The following is a 21,286-nucleotide window of genomic DNA, read 5'->3' as shown; positions in this document are numbered from 1 at the left end:
GTGCAGATTATCAGATCCTATGTGTAAAATTTGTTCGTCATGCACAGAGACGAGATCATCTGTTTTTCAATTGTCCAGCTTTGGGCAGGCCTATAGGGCAGCTAATGCAAAATTTAACATTCACGGGGCTTCTCTTCATTGGGAAGATAATCTGAAGTGGTTATCCTCCATGTGTAGTACATGCTATGACAATATATGCAAGTGGATACGGACAGCTTCAATATTATATAGCTGGAAAGCAAGGAATTCACTCATATTTGAAGGAATATCTGATAATGCTGATATGTTTGCAGCAAGACAAGTAGTATTGGATATTAAAACAAGATGCTCGGGGGTGAAAGGTTTTAAATTCTTGGCTGCAGATTAGTCTAGCTAGCTGTCCCTGCCAGTAGTTTGGTGAATCTTTGGTTGGCTGATGCAATTTTCAGCTAGCCTGTTCTACTACGTACTCTGAAGGTTGTTATGCTTATTATCCTGCCTATTAATATATTGGTGATTAATTCTTCCTAAAAAAGGTTTTGGATATAAACAGTGCACATGGAATGAGCTTTGCTACCATTACTTATTTTGTTAGTAAAATAAAAAAAAAATTTAGAGGAATATGGACAGGAACAACCAGAGACAGAGAGAGCAAAAGCCAACCTCAACAAACACCATTCCACCCGACCCCACCACCTAAGAGAGGGGACAGAAAGAAAAAAAGAAACTAGGGATGAGAGGGAAGCAAAACCAGTAACACAAAAATATCCAAACGTAAAAAAGCTTATTACAATAAAATAAAAAGTTCACTAGAAAAGAAACACCCCTAAATCATGAAATTAACAATTTAATAGGCACTTAAGCAGTCTGCATGGCAGAACAGAGGACTACCAAAAGGCTAAAGAATCTGACCTCCGCCTTCACTTTTCAAGGGACAGCAGACAATGAACCACGACTGCGATTTTCCAGAATAGATCAAGCTATTGACAACCCAAAACACATTAATGCAGCAACATCAAGCATTCATATTGTGCCCAGCGTCTGAATTGATCTTCATGCTGTCATGTGCACAAGGACACAAAAATGCCGCCACATATACAAGGACACAAGATCATGCCAATCACAACTTGCACAGAAGCAACAAGAGAACAAAAAGGTATTGTTGCCGCTGTATATTTTCACAAATCTTACCCATCATACCTGCAAGTCCTGCACAGGAGAAAGAAATCTGTCCCAAGAAAGAAACGTAGATATAGAACAAATTGGTGAGATATCAGCTTCTGGAGAGAGAGGGGAGGGGGGATGAGGCAAGACTCAATGGACAGAAGCAGTGAGTGGAAAACAGGAGGAAAAAAGAAAAATATCAAAAATGCTGCATGCGCATGATGGCCATGCTTATTTACATTACCTTGCATGTGTGCATACATATATAAAAATACAGAAAAACAAAAAACTTGGGGAAAGAAGTTGTTCTTGTGTCAAAAAAAGAAGAAAAAAAGCCTTGAAAATTCTGACGGTTAAAAATTCAGAGGAAAACAATTCATGGTTATTTATTATTAATATACAAACAAGCTTCACATTTATTTATCTGCATTGAATAAAATCTAAGAAAGGGTAAATTATAAAAGACAACTTATACATGTACAACAGCAACCCTCATACTGTTTCCTTCAAATATTCCACTTTCCTCAAAGCCTAAATTGCATCTATGTCAACAGCATAAAAACTGAATGGCAATACTTTTCAGTTACATCAGACATAACAACTGGCAATGCCTCACATCCTCAATCTTCCTTTTCCTTTTGTTTTCTAGACTTTTGCATGGCAAGAATGAACCATAAACAATCTCTCCACTACAACCACCTCCAAGAAAGCCCTTTCGCTTGACAGGAAAATACTCATTCAAAACTGATCAAGGAAACCGTAACCTCATAAAATATCCTGCAAATGATGCTCCATTAGCAGCACATGCATCCATGGAATGCCAATTCTCCTAGAAAGCCTTATAGCTAGACATGGAAGTACCCATCTACCATTGATTTGGGAAAGCTTCCCTGTACTTTGAATCCTCACCCAGTGTCAGCTGCCTTCTTGTTGAATCCCTTGCTCGAGTATTCAAAAGCCTTTGACCTAACCTATCTTTTCTAGTCACCTTCTTACGCAACATGGATGCTAGGGTTTGCTTCTCTTTCCTGTTGGAGGATTTCTCTGCCTTCATTGCCTCCAAATCTTCCACAACAACTGCAGATCTTGAAGTTGAAGCCAAGGCAGCTTCACGTAAAACTGCATCATTGTGTTCCCTAACCTTTGCAAGCTTTGCGCGTTTCAAAGACTGCTTATCATATTCTCTCTTCTTTGCTGCCTCTTTATCTCTATCTCTAACATTCATAACTGCCTGCTTAGCCAACTTATTCACTAAATTATTCCCCACATCAAGATCTATTATGTCCGTTGAAGAGCTCTCGTAAATTGGTTTTCCTTCATCATCTCGAGGTATGATGGGCCCATGAAATGGGCAAACTCTCAAATCTCTTCTTTGACAAAGCCTCCCTTTGCCCAAAGGGGCTCGGCATGGTTGTATTTCAACATGCTCTTCTTTGTAAAGAGTTGTCTGAACATTTAACTCTGCAATTTTCTCAGCAGGAATAACCGCATCATTGTCCACTCGACCCCAATGACCTTCTAGCTCTAATCCCCTCTGATTAGCCAGAATGTCCCGGTTCAAACCCCAGTTATCCAAGAAAGAGCCCCACTTCATGACAGGAGCTTCAGCCAAAAGCTTACCCCTCAAAGAGTTTGAATCAGATCCACAACATTCACGATCCAGCATTTCATTGCCATTTGGCACTTTATTCCCATGCTCAGGAGTTCCATTTTGCACCTCATTTGACATTCTGACCATGGGAAGATCTTCAATTTGCTTGCTGGGTACAGTTGAGCTCCCATTCTTAAAAGGTTCAATCTTACCCTCCTCCCAGATATCTTCTTCCTCATTATTAATAGCATTAGGAAGAACACAGCCAGATTCTTCACACTTCTTCTTCACAGATTGGATATGATTTCGGATATCAATGAACTCTTTTAATGTGGAATCTCTAAATCTCTTGTCTGCTATTTCAACTCTTACAAGAACAGAAATCCATTCCTGCACTGAAACCAAATGCCTTGTCACTAGCAGCTTGTATTGCTCTCTCAATGCATCAAAAACCACTTTATTATCACTATTCTCATGAACCTTTTCCCCTTCTTTAAGTGAATCAAGACGAATCTGCCGCAGTTCAGAACTTCGGAACTCCTCAATTTCTTCATCATCAATGGGCGCCAGTGGGATAACTTCATCTTTAGCATGCACAATGTCCAAACATTCCGCAATCTCACCAATTGTTGACTGTATTTCATCCTTGATGGAAGAAATATTTCCCTTGAGTGTTTCAAACTTGCTCAATAATATCTCTTTTGACCTCATCTCCCTTTCCCTTCTTTGCTGCTGAATTCGAGCAGAATTTGCCTGTAAATTAGGAAATTGGAACCGAAGAGTGTTTTTCAGGTAGTCAAATCCTAGTCTGAGTTGTCTATAATGAATCCCAAATGAAGCATTCCACTTCTCTAAGAACTCGATCGCCTTTGACCGCAAAACAGATGCAACAGCAGGAGGAGCAGGGAGCGGAAGGTTTCTCCTAAATCCAACACTTAAACTCAGTAACTGATCTAAGTTCACAACGAGGAGAGTTCTGAAAAGCTTTGACCGCATGAACAGTTCATCAATTATGAGAAGTGCCAGGTACCGCACCTGCAAAACACATTATAAGTTAAAATTTTCTATTCCACAATATTATTTTATTTCCACCAAGGAAAAATGGCATGGGACTAGCAACAATGTTTCTTTGTTAAATAAAGATGCATACAACTAAAAGGACAGCAAAGCAGTGCCATATGGACAATCACAACAAAAGCAGAACACTTTACATTAAATAGATAGAGCACTGTACAGTTTTGTGGTGAACAAAAATCTTAAAGCAGCAGGTTTTTCGGGATTGCACCCACCCAACTTGCCACAGCATGGAATCTAAGTCCAAACATACAAAATGTGGGGGATTGTTTTAAAATTTTAAGAAATTGGAAGGAAATCCAATCGGCAAGGCAGAGCAATCTCTTCCTCACCCTCTCTGTCTTGCTCCCTTCCTCATCTCTGCCTCATATTCAATGCAGCTGCACACTGCACTTGCAAGACAGCAGCTCTGCATGTCTCCCCTCCTAAAATCTAATTTCAAACTCTCAAATCTTGGCCCACATGTACAAATGCTATTTTTATCATATTGATTTGTTATTTATTTATTTATCACTGGGTACATTGATTTGTTATTTATTTTGAGTTGAGTTGAGTCTAGTGTCAACCAAATGAATTTTTTTCGCAATTATTATTGTCATTATTACTATTTGACAAAGAAAGCATATTCTTAAAAGAAAAAAGAATAAATAAGAAAGATACATAAAGAGGACAAGATATCATCCAGACAACAAACAAAAAGGTTAATAATCAAAGCTACCCGATCTCTCCACAAATCCTCCAATGAGATCACTCTACAAAACCATTTGTAGAGCACTAAAGCAACGTGAGAAAGACCATACTTCTCCAAGCAACACTAGCAGCTGTGACAGAATCTCATAAGATTTTGGCATTACACTCCAACCAAATACACCAAACAATTGCAAATACGACACACATCCAAAGAGCCTTCCTCTCCTTCTTCCAAGAGCTATAAAGTAAAGAAGACAAACTCTTCAAAGATGATGGACAAACCCACAGTTCTCCAAAAACCAAATACTCCACAAAGAGGGAAGGGCAAAAACGAGTGAGAACAAGTCTCCCCATTCCAATAACAAAGCACGGTCTAACAAAGCACATGCATTAGGAGACCGTGCTTTGTTTTATTTTGTCCTATGAAACAAATCATTAGTCTTTATTTTATTGAGAACTGCAGTCCAAGTCTACGATTTTTTATGTAGGATGGAAAGCAGGTATCTGGATGGATCATTTTGACCCAATTCAGAGGCCAATTCCAAAGAATAGGGTCAATAGATTGTTGGGTCCCAAACCCAAATGTTCTTAGTTAATTAGTAGGTCATTGTGTGTGTATGCTTGCTTGTACTAGGATTATGTGTTTTGGAAGCTTGTTTGTAATATTTGCGTATTTTAGAAATTTGGTTTCAATTGCATGCATCTTTCGGGAAACATGTGTAGTTTCTTTGTATTATAGGCTTTCTTAAAACTAGTGTGTGTGAAAGGCATGCAAGAGGTGGTTATTGTGGAATTTGAATTAAAAGTTAACGTGTGATTCTCCCACAATCCCACTATATCTCCTTCTTTCTCTTCCTTCTTCCTTCTCCTTCCTCCTCCCTCTCCTCTCCTCCCTCTCTCTCAAATTATTTGGTGGCTGTAATTCCATGATCCTTTCTTGCATCACTTTTTTATTTGATAGGGGAGCTTTAAAGCAAAAAGATGCAATAGAAAAGGAAAATCATTAAAATATGAGCAGAAAAAGGAATATCTCAAGAAAAGTTCCTAGAGGTATCCAAAGTCCAACTCCATTTATCCCTTCCCAAAGAGCCAAGAAAAGAACCCAGCATTTTCAACAAAGGAAATAGATTATTCGTCTCTCTCTTGTTCAAATTCCTCACAAAATGAAAATTCCACAGCTCCACACTTGAAGAAACCAGAACTTGAAAAATTTTGAAGGCTAGGTAAATGAAGAAGAAGGGTAAGCAATCAACTAGAGGAATACACCCCAACCCAATGATCCTCCCAAAAGTAAACCCCCTCCTCATTCCCAACTCTACAAAAATGAGATGATATCCCTTAGAAACAAACTTCCAAGAACTCACATCAATAACAGCTCCTCCATCTCTAGCATCCATATGTTCTATTGAAGCCCATGCTAACTACAACTAACCTTGTGAAGAGGGAGTTAGGTTCTAACTGTAAACCTCCCTCTCTTCTAGTCCTACAAACCTTGTTAGAACTTGCTAGCTGATCTCTATTCCCATCCCCTATTCCAGCCATCAAAAGTCCTCCTTTTAAATTTTCTATCTTACAAGTCAACCCCATAGGGTTCTTAAATAGGGACAAATACAACAGATATAACATTCATACTAACGCAAAAATTGATGGTGTGAGACAACCTCTAGTCCACTATCCCAAGTTCACAACCCCATCTCAAAACAATCGTACTAACAAAACCCCCAAAAAACATGATCATACGCGTTCTTAAATTAATATCAGCCCGTGGTGGAACTGAGACAAAAACGATGAACCGCTTGGGCTTGGCAGTTGGCATTGAGGGTAGCTAGACAAAGATTATGCCAAGAAGCAGCAAACCCATGCCCACAAATGAAACTTCCTCTCATGAAAAAGCTTAGAATGTCCTTAGCCACCTCAAGAACATGGTTGTGTAAAATCATCATAAAACAAAGGGATAGCACAAAAACGCTACCAAGTTTGTAAGTAGCACGAATTGTAGAGAAGACTTAAATTGACTTGTTTACATTACAAAAGCCCTATAATTTGCATAAATTTTTGGAACAAAGGTGGGAGAAATATTTCCTCCAAAAGGACTCTGTCAATACCATTATTCATCTTACTTGTATTAACTTTACCATAAAAATATAAATAAAAAAAATCCAATCACCGTTCACATAAAATTAAAATTACAACGGCGGTAGCAAATATTTCTAGCAAAGACAATGTCCTAAGCCCATTATAAAATGTAAAAAAAAAAGTCACCAACTATTATTCAATAGAATCAAAATTCATAGTTTGTATCAATAAGACCCAATCCAATTTTCCTCTATTCACAGACTGCCAGAAATCATGGAAATTTCATCAACATTGTTTACTAGAATTATATGTGCAAAGAGCTTCTATCAGTTAAACTGGTTTAAAGTTTCGTCTTTTCTTAGACATTTAACATAAAATGTTGAAATTCTCCTATCGTTTCCTAAAAATTAAATTTATAAAAATTATAGTTTAAGAAAATCCAACTATTTTTCTAGCAGTAGTTCAAAAGCAGGCAGGCGAAACGGTCAACACCATAGCTTCAGAGATTTTTAAGCAAAGAAGGATAAAGGAGCAGTACCTGAGAATGGTCTCGCTTCATGAGGGACATCAAGGTCTGGGCGGCGAGTCGAAGCTCCGAATCCGAATAGCGGACTAGGGATTTGATGGACTTAAGAAGCCGAGGGTCCACCTCCGGCGCAGAGGAATTCGTCGCCTTCTCTATCAGCGCACAAACCTTTCCTCCTCCTCCTCCCTCTCTACCCTCCTCCTCCTCCATCATCGTCCTGAGGTTGATCGATTCGATGCAATGTTTTACTAAAAACGCTTTCGGTTCTCCCGCAAATCGTTTTCGGGTCGTAAAGTAGACTCTCGTGTTTTCGTTTTTACATTTTTCGCGTTCCGGCGATATACTCGTGAAAATCTGGAAAAAATATTTTAAAAATAATAATAATAATTTTTTTTTTTTTTTTAAAGAGATGGGTTGAGAATATTACGAATTTTTAACGAAATTATTAAGAAAAAGAAAAAAGAAAAAACACAAATATGTACAGTGACAGTTTGGTATTAAAAAAAAATTTTGAGAACCTTCCCGTCAACACAAGTGTCTAGCAATGAGATAGCTGACTAGCAACACGAAGTCACTAAAACAAGCCAATAATAATAATAATAATAATAATAATAATAATAATAAAGTATGACAAACGACTTTTGGAAAGTCGGTTTTCCACCACATCTAATTGTGCGCTGCACACTAATAGCACGTCACGAAAAATTTCTGTCTCTTTAATAACTATTTTTGTCTCTCAAAGAAGAAGAATCAATCTTTTTATCTCTTTTTTATTTCTTTATTCCCTTTATAGTTTGATCCATCCTTCCATCCGTTCGGATGCTTCGTATCTGACTCTCTTCCGCGGCTTAAGAATCAAGCGATCAATGCTTTCATCGTTTTGGCTCATAATTGCTTCGTGAATCGCGATCAAAAGGCTTCGACGCTGAAATTGATGAGATGAGCATGATCTGATGAGGTATTTGATGGCTTGTTATCCGTTTGTAATTTGTTTGTTTGATTTTATTTTTTCGATTGAGTGATCATGTAGATGTTACCAACTAAAGGTCAAGGGTTTTACAGTTGCTACTATGAAAATGCTGGTGGAGATCTTGTAGAAATTATTAGAAATTTGGTCGAATCTGTTTCAAATTTGTACATGTGGGGTTAAAGATTGATACTTTTCCCCATTTTTTAGTCGCTTGGTTGGAATTACTTGAGGGGGAAATTTTTCTCTAGGTTCCGTTCGTTGCAAACTTTTAGGGGAAGAAAGGGGGATAGATTTCAAGTCAAAATAGCTTGTTTCAATTGGCTTTTCAATGAAATATTAGTACACGAAAATGGAGCACTAATATCACAAAGATTAGAAAATGCTACTTCGGTTAAGAAAATATTTGTTCTTGCAGCCGCACAATGTTGGTTTAATGCCAAGGAACTTAATAATTGAGTCAGCAAAGCGAAATGTGCACATAGCTTCAAAAGAATGTTTCTTTCAATCCATAGTGGCCTTAGCTTCACAAACATAATCTAACGGATCATCTCGTAAAGCTCTGGTGAAGGGGAGGAGAACATAACCAATGCCATGGCCCCATTTGACTTTAGAACTCATTTCCATTATGTCACTTAGCCTGCTTGTTACTTACATGATACGAAAATTGGTTTTTTCCCCATGTGAACCATCTGTTTATTAGTTAACAGATATCTAAGGTGGATTATGATATAAGAGCCTAATCTATTATATTTATTAGTTCAATACAAATACACCACAAGGGTGAATAACTATCAATTCTTGTCCAAACTAAACTCAACAAAGGCTTTATCCCTTGGTAACATGAATCCTTTTTTCCCATAAATTGTCAGGAAAGAAACACTCACATTGATTCCCGCAGCTGGTCTTAAATTTATTTAAAGAGATGCTCTAAAACGGATATTCTTTGAAAGAATTTTTTGTTTCTCTATTGCTCCTTTGTCTTTCTTTTCCTTCCTTGCTAGAAAGAAATGATATAGGGTTTACAACATCCTGCTTAAATTTTACACTTGTATGGTTTTCTATCCAAATCTACTAATTGGAAAGACATGTGATTGATATGTTAATAAACATGTTTTTGTTTTCTAGTAATCTTCCTCTATTGATGTGTTTGACCTTTCAACAACTTTCAACTTTGAGAATATGGTACCATAATGTGGGAGCATTGGTTTTGATGAGCAGCAACTAAATTCTTCTTTATCTTGATGTAATTGCTTACTCCTTGCATTTGCTTTCATTATCATGTTGTAGTGGAATAAAGTCAAGCTGAAGCATGACTCAATATATTTTTTATGGTTTTCCTTTCAATGTTATTGCTTTCATATTAGTTCCAGAACCTGAGAAGTCAATTCCACTCACATATTGGTTTCATCCTCCTAGTTGGCTAAAATTTGACTATATTATGCCCAGGGGAAATTAGGCTTGGGTGAATATGGGGCTCTTTAAGAAACTATGAATGTGCAATTCCCCCTTTTTTTGTATAGAAGCTGTGGATGTTTTTAAGTCAAATGGTGTGGAAATCAATGTTAATATTAATATTATATAAATAAATAATTATATATGTAATTATTTATTTGGTTTTCGATTTTTTGGTTCGATTCTCAATTAGAAACAAAACTATAACACCCCCAAAAATATATTGTCTCTGATACCACAGTTGTAACGATCTGGATCCCAGTGGGGTCCAGGGTACGTCTTTCCATAACTTAATTTAAAGCAAGCAGCGGAAATAATTTAAACCTCAAATACCATACCAGAGCACTAAACCACCACAATGACATAGATATCTCCAAGTAACAATATTATATCACAAGGAGCACAAAAGCATATTTAATTCAGTGTTACACAAGCACTAACTCTAAACTATATTATCTAAACCCTGCCTCGAAGCTCACTAAGCTTGATTCCCTGTATGTCCTGAAATATGAAATGGTTATAGGGATGAGACATTTCTTAGTAAGAAGGAATATGTTATTATCAGTGTGTGGCTAAAATGAGTTGTTGTATAAGTAAAATACAACCATTAATTTAACCTTAAATGAAATGACATTTGTAAACTGTACCTACACCTATATTTGAAAATACATATTTTTCTTCAAAACATAATTTTGGCTTAATAGATGGCCCCGTTTACATAAATTTACAAATATGCATAGAAGAACATCCCTTTTTGGACTAATTTCATGTTTAACCCCCATGATCGGGTTGTGCAGTTTGAAGATTGGACTTAGCATGGTTGGCCAACCAAGACTAAGTCAAAGTAACATGTCTATAAGTATGATTTGCCCACCGCATCTTGGTCCAGTCCCAGGAGGGTACACAACCCTTTTCAGGCCAAATCGACTATTCATCGCCTACACCTCCACAATAATGTGGCTGCACTTATATTTCTCTATAGCTACGGTAGCGAGCTTTCAACACACTTGGTCCATCAGGGTTCTTAAACCATATATTGCAATTTACATAATAAAACAGTGAAATCATCTCATTTTCTCAACACATAGTTCGCAATAATATTTTCACAATTTTCCAACCATCCACGGGATCGATATTAAACCGTCCAATTCACAATATCTGCATTATTCCCAACAATTCAAGAAATTAGTATAATACCACAACTTTCGCCATATAACACCATAAAAATTCTAATAGGTTTAATTATACAATAAAAATAAATCATTCTCATGTCACACTATTTAAGTGTTAAATCATAATCTAATAAATTGATCGGAGAAAGTACATCATAATATACTCGGTATATTTTTCTGAATATAAGGGTATGATCACCTCTACAGTTTTAATTTAACTCAATATATATATTTTACAGGAAAAAGGAGATAATCACCCTATTTACTTTACTCTTTCCCAGATACGTGTATAATAAACCAAAATCATCAATTTCATATGCTTGATTCATTCAAAAAATCTTATATAATATTCTTGTATCCACAAACTTAAGTTTAATCGATTCATTTTCAAAATAAACTGACATAATCTAATCCCCTTACCTATTCCCGAAGATAGGTTTACCACGTTCCCGAAATTGTGCTTACAATGTTCGGAAGACGAACCCTAGTTTCCTTAACCCTTGCCGAGGAAAGAGGAGTTGGCAAGTTGAGAGGAAAGAGAGAGGGAAGATAGGAGAGCAAGAGTGGAGAGAATTTGGGAGAAAGAGAGAGTGAGACATGAATTAAAGAAAGGGGGAGAGAGAGAAAGGGAAAAAAAACCAAATTGGGGAAGTGAAGAAATATAAAAAAAATTAAGCTTCCTCTCACTTAAAGGCCCTTAGCCCGTCTAAAATCGTTGACGGTGTTGGAATTAGTGTATTCCCAAGAGGGGGATGAATTGGACTTTTAAAGTTTTCTTCCTAAGTTCGACTAACCAGCAGCAGTATATACACAACCTAAGGTCTGTCTAAGTATATACCAATTCAACAGATATATAAAATATACAAAAATTAAATTTAGCGCAGTAAACACAATATATCTGATATAACATATATGTGCAAGAAAATAAAATGCAAAAATATAAAACAGTGCACACACAATATGTCATGCCTCAAACCTGGAAATGGGTCCCAGGGTGTGATTTAGTAACCTAACATGTCCCTGTACCATACAACACCCATGATACTACGCAATATAAGGGTCCGACCCTGTAGGGTTCACGTATACCCTATCCATCATCACATACACAGTATATACGCAGCAGAAAATTCAACCTAATCCATTCATAAAATCATACTAGAGTCTTTACAAACAGGATTTGTTTCCCCAAAATACATAACATACCCCGGTTGTCTACTTAACCTAAAATAACTACCTGGCAAAGGACCAGTACTTATGTCACGCCCTGAACCCGCGGATGGGTCCCAGATGTGATTTTAGTAACCTAACCTATTTCTGTATCATTTAAAACATAGATGATACTATACTGAATGAGGATCCGACCCCGTGAGGTACATGTACACTCCTATACACATTCACATACATATCCATACTCATCAAATACGCAGCGGAATTGTTCTTTCTATACATACACCATACCATACCAGAGTCTATACATAACTGGAAATATATGTTCCCAAAATACAATACATACTTCAAGTGTCTACGAAACCCAATACTAACAATCCGATTACAAAACCCATACTTACACAAGTACTAAATGTAGCTAACCGACGCCCACGCTTTCGGACGCTAAGATGCTAGTTTCGGCTACCCGAAGGACAGGAAAAATATTTGTATATTCGGGGTGAGACACCTCTCAGTAAGGAAGAAAGCAAGTTATACCAGTGTGTGGCATACAAGTGTTATTTTAGTATAAAACATAACACGATACAGTTCTAGTATTTTCACAATTTAGTTCCAGTACATATGATACCAAATATACGGTCAGTGTCGTCACACTCAAGCACACGATATCCTACAATAACCGAAGCCTCACAGCTATACTGTTGCCAGTATGATGTCCATTCACATCCATTGATGACCAGCCGGAACAAATTGGCTGTGACACCCTGATTTTCGTATCAATTTTTTTTTATAAATAAATAATAAATATTCATACATCATCAATAATATTCACAAATCGGCCACGTCAACAATCCGGTTACCACCCATATGACCTAACCTGCATTAGGTACCAGGTAAATAGTCATTTCATTTATACAACCTAATAGCAGAAGATGATATATACATAACAATTAGAATACAATACCTAGAGTATGAAAATACATATATATACGTTACCATCACATACCCAAATACAACACAACCCTAGGGGAATTACACCACCCTAGTCCAAGAACTCGCCTTGTGTATCAGGGTCTCAACTCCCTACGGTCTTGGAGCTCTATCACCCGGCCTATCTCTGTTCCCTAAAAAATTTAGATAATTTGGGTGAGACACATCTCAGTAAGAAGGAATAAATTATTTATAGTGTGTGGCAATATGAGTTCAGTTATAACACATTTTACTTTTCAAATCATCATTTCATTTGAGAAAATACACTGATATACACATTCTCATAATCACATAGATATACAACACAAGCTTTTATAAGTTTTAAAACCATTTCTCAAGTTCATTCATTTCCAACACATATTTACCCGCGAAATTCCTGAGAATAGGGAAGATTACCCGCTTATACGAGTAGCTTCTCTCTGCCTTAACACGTTATGCATCTAGGTATGACCACATCTGATACCTTTCAAGGCACTCATCTTACTCAGTAAGCCCTCAGGCGGAGAGTTTCACTTCGCCTCAATTATTTATATTATTAACTCACACGGATCAATTTCTCAATTTTATCATTCTCTATTTCTCATTTTCCATTATTTCTTTCATTTCTCATTTTAGCCCATTTTATCGTTCTTTCACTTTCCATTTCCATTTCACTATTCGGCTTATGAGTATCCTTGGTATCTAGTACCAACATCACGTCTGTAACTTATGGCTACCCTGAGGATCTTCCTTTCCATGCCATGCTTTCCCCCATGGTCAAGGTTGTGCGACCCGAAGGCTGGATCTAACTGCGGTTGGCTGACCTAGTTATATCAAAATATCATATCACATATCTTGCGTCTATAGTACGACTGGCTGACCTATAGCCCTGATCCGGACTTAGGGGGCACAACAACTCAACACACTCTAAGAGTTCGTGTGGTTGCACTACACCACTAGCAACGGTACTGTGCTCAATATCGCAATCCATCATTAGGGTTTCCATAACCATCCATTAGGGTTATCATTACCACATACCCACAATCATTATACGGTATTGGCATTTCATCAATCATATTTCAATGATCCCATTGCAGTTGTCGCATTTTGCAATGTTCACATTTCCCCAGTATTCACAATAAATATATACGTTTTAGAATTCACGTTTTTATTTTCACATTTCAGTATTTTCATATCAATATACACTATTAATCTTATATCAGTATATCTTAATTCATCTCAATAAAAATGTTCTCATCATTTTCTGTGCACATTTCATCACCTTATAATAGTATATATCGTGTTTCACGTATTTCAATATTTTTCAAATTACCCATATCAATAATTTGCACAATCTCATTTTCATACAAATCATTTCTATTCACATATAAATACCACATTTCATTATTTTCCACCAATATATCAATAATTCTCATTTCATTTTCTCATAAATTACTCATAATTTTATTTCACATTTTTCAATATGTGTCATATGCCACGCAGTTTTTGTCTAATATTCATAATATATTAATTTCACAAGGAAAATACCATAGCTTTATTTTTCTCATATTTATTTAATCGATAATATCAAAAGACTGCTATAATTTATTCTCCTTACCTAGCTTACTGAGAGTTTTGTTAAAACCTAGATCCTACGCCTCTGGCACCCAAAACTCAAATCCAATAATTCGCGTATTTCCCAAATTAATTAACTCATTTCCAAAAAATAATACTCATATAACCTTCGTTAGGCTCCATATACTCCAAATTAACATTTAAACTAATATTTAACACCCTTACCTGGTTTCCTAAATTATGCTTGTAAGGTCTCGAAATTACACGCGTGACGCTTACCCGAACCCTGAATTCAATAACCCAAATTCAAACTCAAAATGCCCAATATTCTAGAATTTCTAAATCTACATTAATTAAATAATAATTAGCCCCTTAATAACCCCTTATCCCAATTTTGGGATTATGCCTATGACGACCCCACGAGAAATTCGCTCTGCTAGACTTGTAGAGAATAATCCTTAGATTCTCGTGGTGGTGTTCAATTGTCAATTAGACTTAAGATTTACGAGAAATTGAGGTAAAAGTGAAAATTTAGTTTACCCCAGGAGATATGCCTACGCCGCTTCTACGACAAATCCGCTCAGGTAGAAATGACGGTGGCAAAAAATGGAGTCTAACGGTATTTTCTGATTTTTGATCGGGCGAAAATTAGTTGAGAAATTGAAGGAAGTGGGAGAGAGACGAAGGTGAGCGAGAGAGAGACTTAGAGAGGGGGGGCTCTATGCAGCTTCCTCTCTGAATGTTTAATCCTGAAGCTTCTTTTGAAGCTTCAGGTAAGTAATATTATATATATAATTATAAAATAATAATAATAATAATAATAATAATAATAATAATATTTAATTAATAATAATTTATTTAATTAATAGAAATAAAAATTAATTATTTTTAAATTAATTAATTAATTATTTATTTATTTATTTTTTATTTTTAAAATTTTTTTTTAAATTTTTTTTAAATCACCCCACTAGTCTCGTATAACCATTCTTTTTGGGGTTATTACACAGGCGATATTTCACACCCTCGACTATAGAGCCGAACACTCTTGCACATGGTAATTAGCCAAGACATGGCGTCAGCGTACGGTAATTAGCTGCCCCTAGCTAATTCAGCGTATGGTAATTAGCCACTCCTAACTGATTTACAAAACCTGAAACAATTTTGGAAGTCATGTCCCTATACTCATCAACGTACGGTAATTAGCCGCCCCTAACTGTTTTACAAAACCTTGGAACATTTTACATACAACATTTCATTCCACACTTATTTGAGTATACACAAATCATATCGTTTTCAGTTCAAGAAATACAGTTTAATACAAATATAGGTACGGTCATCTCAATACTACAGTTTTATACAATATATGATTTTCCAACAGAAATAGAGATGATACCCAAAACCCCCAATTTTCTCAAAAATTGTAACCCAAAAATCCCGCATTTTCACCTGATAGATTTTCCCAAATAAGTAACCAAAACATACATATGATCGTAAACTATAGGTTTATCGATCCCGATTTCAAAAATAATTGATATAAACGAAATCCCTTTACCTTTCCTGAGTACCAAAATACGAACTCTACGACTCCAAAACTATGAACTGAGACGCCAAAACCAAAACATCCAATAACTATACTTCATTATAATTCTTACTACTACACATATTCAGAAAAAAAACTGAAATCGGACTTTTACCTCATTTTTGGGTCAAAACCCCAAAAATCCTCGAAACAAACTTTCAATCCGCTAAAAACGTAGAGCTTCTCCTTTTGATCCATGTGGTAACATCGAATCATTAATTCCGGCAACTGACAGCCTGAAATCCTAGAGAGAGAGAGAAGTTTTGAGTTCTAGAGAGAGAGAGAGTGTGTTTTAGCTTTCTTAGCAATGAAGCAAGTGAAATAGATATTTATAACCCTTTTGACCCGGCCAACCTCGTCGACGAAACGACGCCTTCGTCGATGAGTCATCCACACGTTTTGTCAACGAATCGACTCCTTCAGTGACGAACCCTATTCCAATATTTTACAACTCGTTCGATATCTCTTCGTCGACGAGGTTCTAAATTTTAGCGACGAAGAGTACGAAAGCCTTCATCGACGAGAACAATGGCTTCATCGGCGAAGCTTGCAAAATTTACCTTTTTACCCTTTTGTTATTTAGTCAATCAACATATCTCGGGTCGGGTTATTATAACTTACACAAGTACCTCTACATAGCTAACCAACCACCACGCTTTTGAACCACTAGGACGCTAGTGTCGACTACTTGAAGGACCTGAAAAACATTTGCATGATAGGGGTGAGACTCCTTTCAGTAAGGGAGAAACATGTTATATCAGTGTGTGGATACATGAGTGTTATTTCAACAGTAAGCATACATTTCACAATACTAGTATTTTCACAAATACAGTTCCAGTATACATACGATATAAAGCAATACGATCTAGTGTCGTCACACTCTTCGGCCTAAGCTAGACTGTCTGGTGGTATTTCACACCCATCGGCAAAAGTCGAACTATCTGGTGGTATTTCACACCCTTCGACAAAAGTCGATGCCCCCGGTAACCTGGCATAGCATAAGCCCCACAACATTGAATTGGTGCAGATCTGGTGTTCCCACACCCTTTGGTAAAAACCAGCCAGTCTAGTGGTATTGCACACTCTTCGGCAAAAGCCGGACATCAAAGCCTATAGTCTAATTCTAACTTGGTTCAATATCGCAGCCTACGACATTTTAATTCAGCCTGTTTGATATATCCCCTATAGTATTATCCCGACTCGGCATTTTCACAAAACTTGGAACATTTTGGAACTCACGTTCCTATATCTCATTTGAATAATTCATAGCCTACAGTAGTTAACCGACATGTTTTTCCACACAAAATACATCATTCAAATTCATTATCTCATTCTACTCTTATTTGGGTAACCAAACAATAGCATATCAGGTATTCCAGAAATACAATTTAAAACAATCAAAGGTACGGTCATCTCTATATCACAATTTATACCAATATAAAGTTTTCCAACAGAAACGGAGACGATACCCGAAACCCCTAATTTTCCCAAAAATTGTAAACCAAAAATCCCGTAATTTCACCAGATAGATTTTTCCAAATAAGTAACAAAAACATCCGTAGAATCGTAAGCTACAGTTTTACCGATTCAAATTCCAAAAATAACTGATATAAACAGAAACCCCTTACCTTTCCCCGAAAACCAAAACACGAACTAAACTGGTCCAAAACAACGTCACGATACCCCCCAAAACCTAAAAATCGAAGAACGATACTTCAATGTAATCCTATTGTTGGCCTTACAAAGCTTAACATCCTGTTTTGATGTTAACAAACAAGTGAAACTTAACATATCTAGTTGAGTAATGATATTTCAGGACTCACAAGGATCAAATATATAAATACTAGAAGTCAAGGATCCATTGCAAGCTTATATTTCAAAGAATGATGATCATATGAAGCTTAAAACATGGATCTCAAGATGATATTTTTAAAACTTGAAGAATATGAGAGAGCTCGAAAGTATATCAAAGCTTGGAGAAAAACAAGAAGCAAAAAGAAAGCAAAGTAAAAGAAAGCTTAAAGTATATTAAAGCTTAAAGACAAGATGGAGCAAAAGCAACCATGAAGACTTGAGTGCTTAGAATGTCAAAGTCTTAAGTAGTCTTTATGTAAGTACTTCATTCGATTTCAATATGGATACAAGAAGCTCTTAGGTAAATTGCTTGGACCTAGATACCTTTTAAAATAATTGGAAAATATTTTTATAAGGTCAGAAGTTATTTCAAAAAGGTTAAAATTGTTTTTGGAATGAAAAGCAACAATCTCGGGATTTTCCAAATTCTGTTATTTTTTCTATATTTGTATTTATGAGCATTTTTATCCATCAAAAACTCATTATTTTAAAAAATGTTCAACATGAAAGTTATGGCATTTTCTATTATATTTCTGTTGATACTAAGAATGTCCAATTTGGAGTTATATAGAAAAATTTATGATCAAAATACTAAAGGGTGGTCGAAGCTGCCAGCACCTCAGCAAACTGATTGGTCAGCCAACTGACCAAAATGAATTGGTTTTGTTATCCAACAGATAGGTTAGTCGACTGATCATTTTGACCTGTAACAGATAGGTTAGTCGACTGATCATTTTGACCTGTATTTAGTCAACCGATTGATTATCTAGCAGAATATATTTTTGGCAGATAAAAAGGTCTCAGTCTCCTGTCCAGCCGGCTAACCCTGAATAAACACTTACCCAGTCGCCTGTCCAGCCAACTGACCTTACAGGAATTTAAATTTTGAACTTCAATCGAAAAATTTTAAAAATTAGTTTTTAAATCTAAACGTTATAAAAATTGGGGACACTCCAATAAACTTGGTAGACAATGAAACTCGCTCTATAAATACATGGTTTTGAAAATCAAATTATACCAAGCAATTAAAAATCAATTCTCAAAACTAAAACTCTCATACTCTTAAAGCTCTCATGCTCTCATCTTTGCACATCTGAATTGCTGAAATTTTCTAGAAGCAACTGATCAATCCTTCTTTATGTTTCTGAATTGTTGATTCTCATCTAGAAGGAAAACTTGGTGAAATCTCTCTTGAGCTTCAATTGTATTTCATATTGATATTTTGATTAAAGTATATAGTATTTGAAATTGTACTAATCCACCCTATCTGAGGGTAATTCTTTGTACACAGATTATTAATATTGTTCTTGTACATTTTACGATTCAAGGATTGTTTGGATTGTTGCCTAAGCATGGGGTATTGCTTTGAGAGACATTGCTCTAGCCTAATGAAGGAGTGTTTGAGCGTGGGGTATCGCTTGTAAGGTTTTGTTCTGCCCGGAAAGGAACTGGTTTTAGTGAATCCTTTGGTGGTTTGCCAAAGGCAAGGACGTAGGCTGGGGATAAGCCAGATCTCATAAAAATTTGGTATCACTCTCTTTCCCTTACTCTCTTTACTTTTAGCATATACGAACTGCATGGATGTTTTAAATTCTTTAATCATATATACTACGTGGATTAGATATTAAATAAATTTAAGCTTATTTTTTTTTTGGGATTGCAGAAACCGAAAGAGAGTACGTTGGTTGATCTATACTTTTCGGAAACCGTAAGGGAGTACGTTGATTGGTGAAACACCCAAAGACTCGTTAAACTAAAATTTTATTTAACATCTAAGCTTTTGGAAAGAGTATTGGATTTTATATTGCACTTCATTTTGAGAAAGAAAATTTATTATCATAGGGATTGAATCAAACTTTCATATATACAGGGCTGCAAACAAATAAAAACTGAATCTTATATCTTAGTTTGAATGTTGTGGTTGATTGGAAAATTGATTGGTTTGGTTGATTGATTGGTTAAGTACTTTGTTGGTATATGGCTGTTAATTGAATATTGTTTTAAGTATTTGTTGTGTATTTGATAAATTAACAAGAAATCAAGAATTCATCGAAAGAATTAAATTAGGTTAAAGGATTCATTAAAAAGAATTAAAAGAGGTTAAGGATTCTTGAAAAGAATTAAAAGAAATTTTTAAATCCAATTCACTCCCCTCTTGGGACTACATCTTGGTTTTTACCTATATACTACATATCTACCAAACCAAAAATGAAATCGGGCCCTTACCTCGATTTGGGGAGAAAACTCAAAAATCCTTAAAATGAAATTTCGATCCACTATAAATGTAGAGATTCTCCTCCTAATCCACGTGGTAATGTCGGATCGTTGATTCGGGCAATAGATGACCCGAAACCCTAAAGAGAGGGAGAGTGGTTTGAGTTGTAGGGAGAGAGAGAGAGAGAGAGAGAGAGAGAGAGAGAGATTTGAGTGTTCTTAGCGATGAGGAAATGAAAAATGATATTTATAGCTCCTTTGACCCAGTCCAATTCGTCGACGAGACGGCGCCTTCGTCGACGAATCATCTACGCATTTCGTTGACGAATCGGTTCCTTCGGCAACAAACCTTATTCCGTTATTTTACAACTCGTTCGGTATCTCTTCGTCGACGAGGCTCTAAATTTTGGCAATGAAGAGTATAAGGACCTTCGTCAACGAGAACAATGGCTTCGTCGAAGAAGCCTGCTAAATTTACCTTTTTACCCTTTTGTTATTTATTAAATTTGAAATTCTCGAGTCGAGTTCTTACAACCTCCCCTCCTTACAAAAATTTCGTCCTCAAAATTTGTATTCTCTCACTAGATAATGCATCCACATACCAAAATGTATACCCGACTCTAGAAAGAGTCGGCGACCACCCACATAGCAGCCTCGTCCCAAATATATAACATACCCTCACTTATGGAGAAGGAATACCGTGGTTACATACACAGTGTCTCGGGAGTTCACAATATCACAAAACCTTCCCAGAGACTAACCACACATTAATACTCTAAACAGACACATCAAATACTTACCTAAATCGTCTCTATAAACATTACCCTCAGAACAACTGTGGATATTTTTGGCGTATTTTCGTCTCCAATTCCCAAGAAGCCTCATCAACTGCGTGATTCTGCCACAGTACTTTCACCATTGGTATCTCCTTGGTACGCAACTTCTGAACTTTTTGGTCCAAAATCTAAACGGGTATCTCCTCATACGTCAAAGCATCCCCAATCTCTAAGGATTCGTAACTAATCGGATGTGACGGATCCGGCACGTACCTCCTTAACATAGATACATGGAACACATCGTGGATCCGAGAGAGCACTGGAGGTAGTGCAATCCTATAGGCTACTGGACCCACTCGTTCAAGTACCTCGAATGGTACAATATATCGCAGGCTCAGTTTGCCCTTCTTCCCGAATCTCATCACCCCTTTCATCAGAGCGATTCTCAGGAATATCTT

At 36.4% G+C, this 21,286-nt stretch overlaps 1 protein-coding gene across 1 annotated transcript; it reads right to left on the bottom strand.

Moving 5' to 3' along the window:
- Positions 1-1,503: 1,503 nt before the first annotated feature.
- LOC131166422 (UV-stimulated scaffold protein A homolog) lies at positions 1,504-7,428 on the bottom strand. Its single transcript, XM_058124957.1, has 2 exons — positions 7,113-7,428; positions 1,504-3,769 (listed from the first exon to the last, which is right to left on the bottom strand). Exons 1-2 carry the CDS (start codon positions 7,311-7,313, stop codon positions 2,009-2,011), a joined length of 1,962 nt encoding a protein of 653 aa, XP_057980940.1. The 5' UTR covers positions 7,314-7,428; the 3' UTR covers positions 1,504-2,008.
- Between the last annotated feature and the right edge of the window lie 13,858 nt (positions 7,429-21,286).

The sequence above is a fragment of the Malania oleifera genome, chromosome 10 (assembly GCF_029873635.1).
Source record: "Malania oleifera isolate guangnan ecotype guangnan chromosome 10, ASM2987363v1, whole genome shotgun sequence".
Lineage (NCBI taxonomy): Eukaryota > Viridiplantae > Streptophyta > Magnoliopsida > Santalales > Ximeniaceae > Malania > Malania oleifera.
Note: the sequence above shows the minus strand (reverse complement) of the source record. Positions and strands in the feature narration are given on the sequence as shown.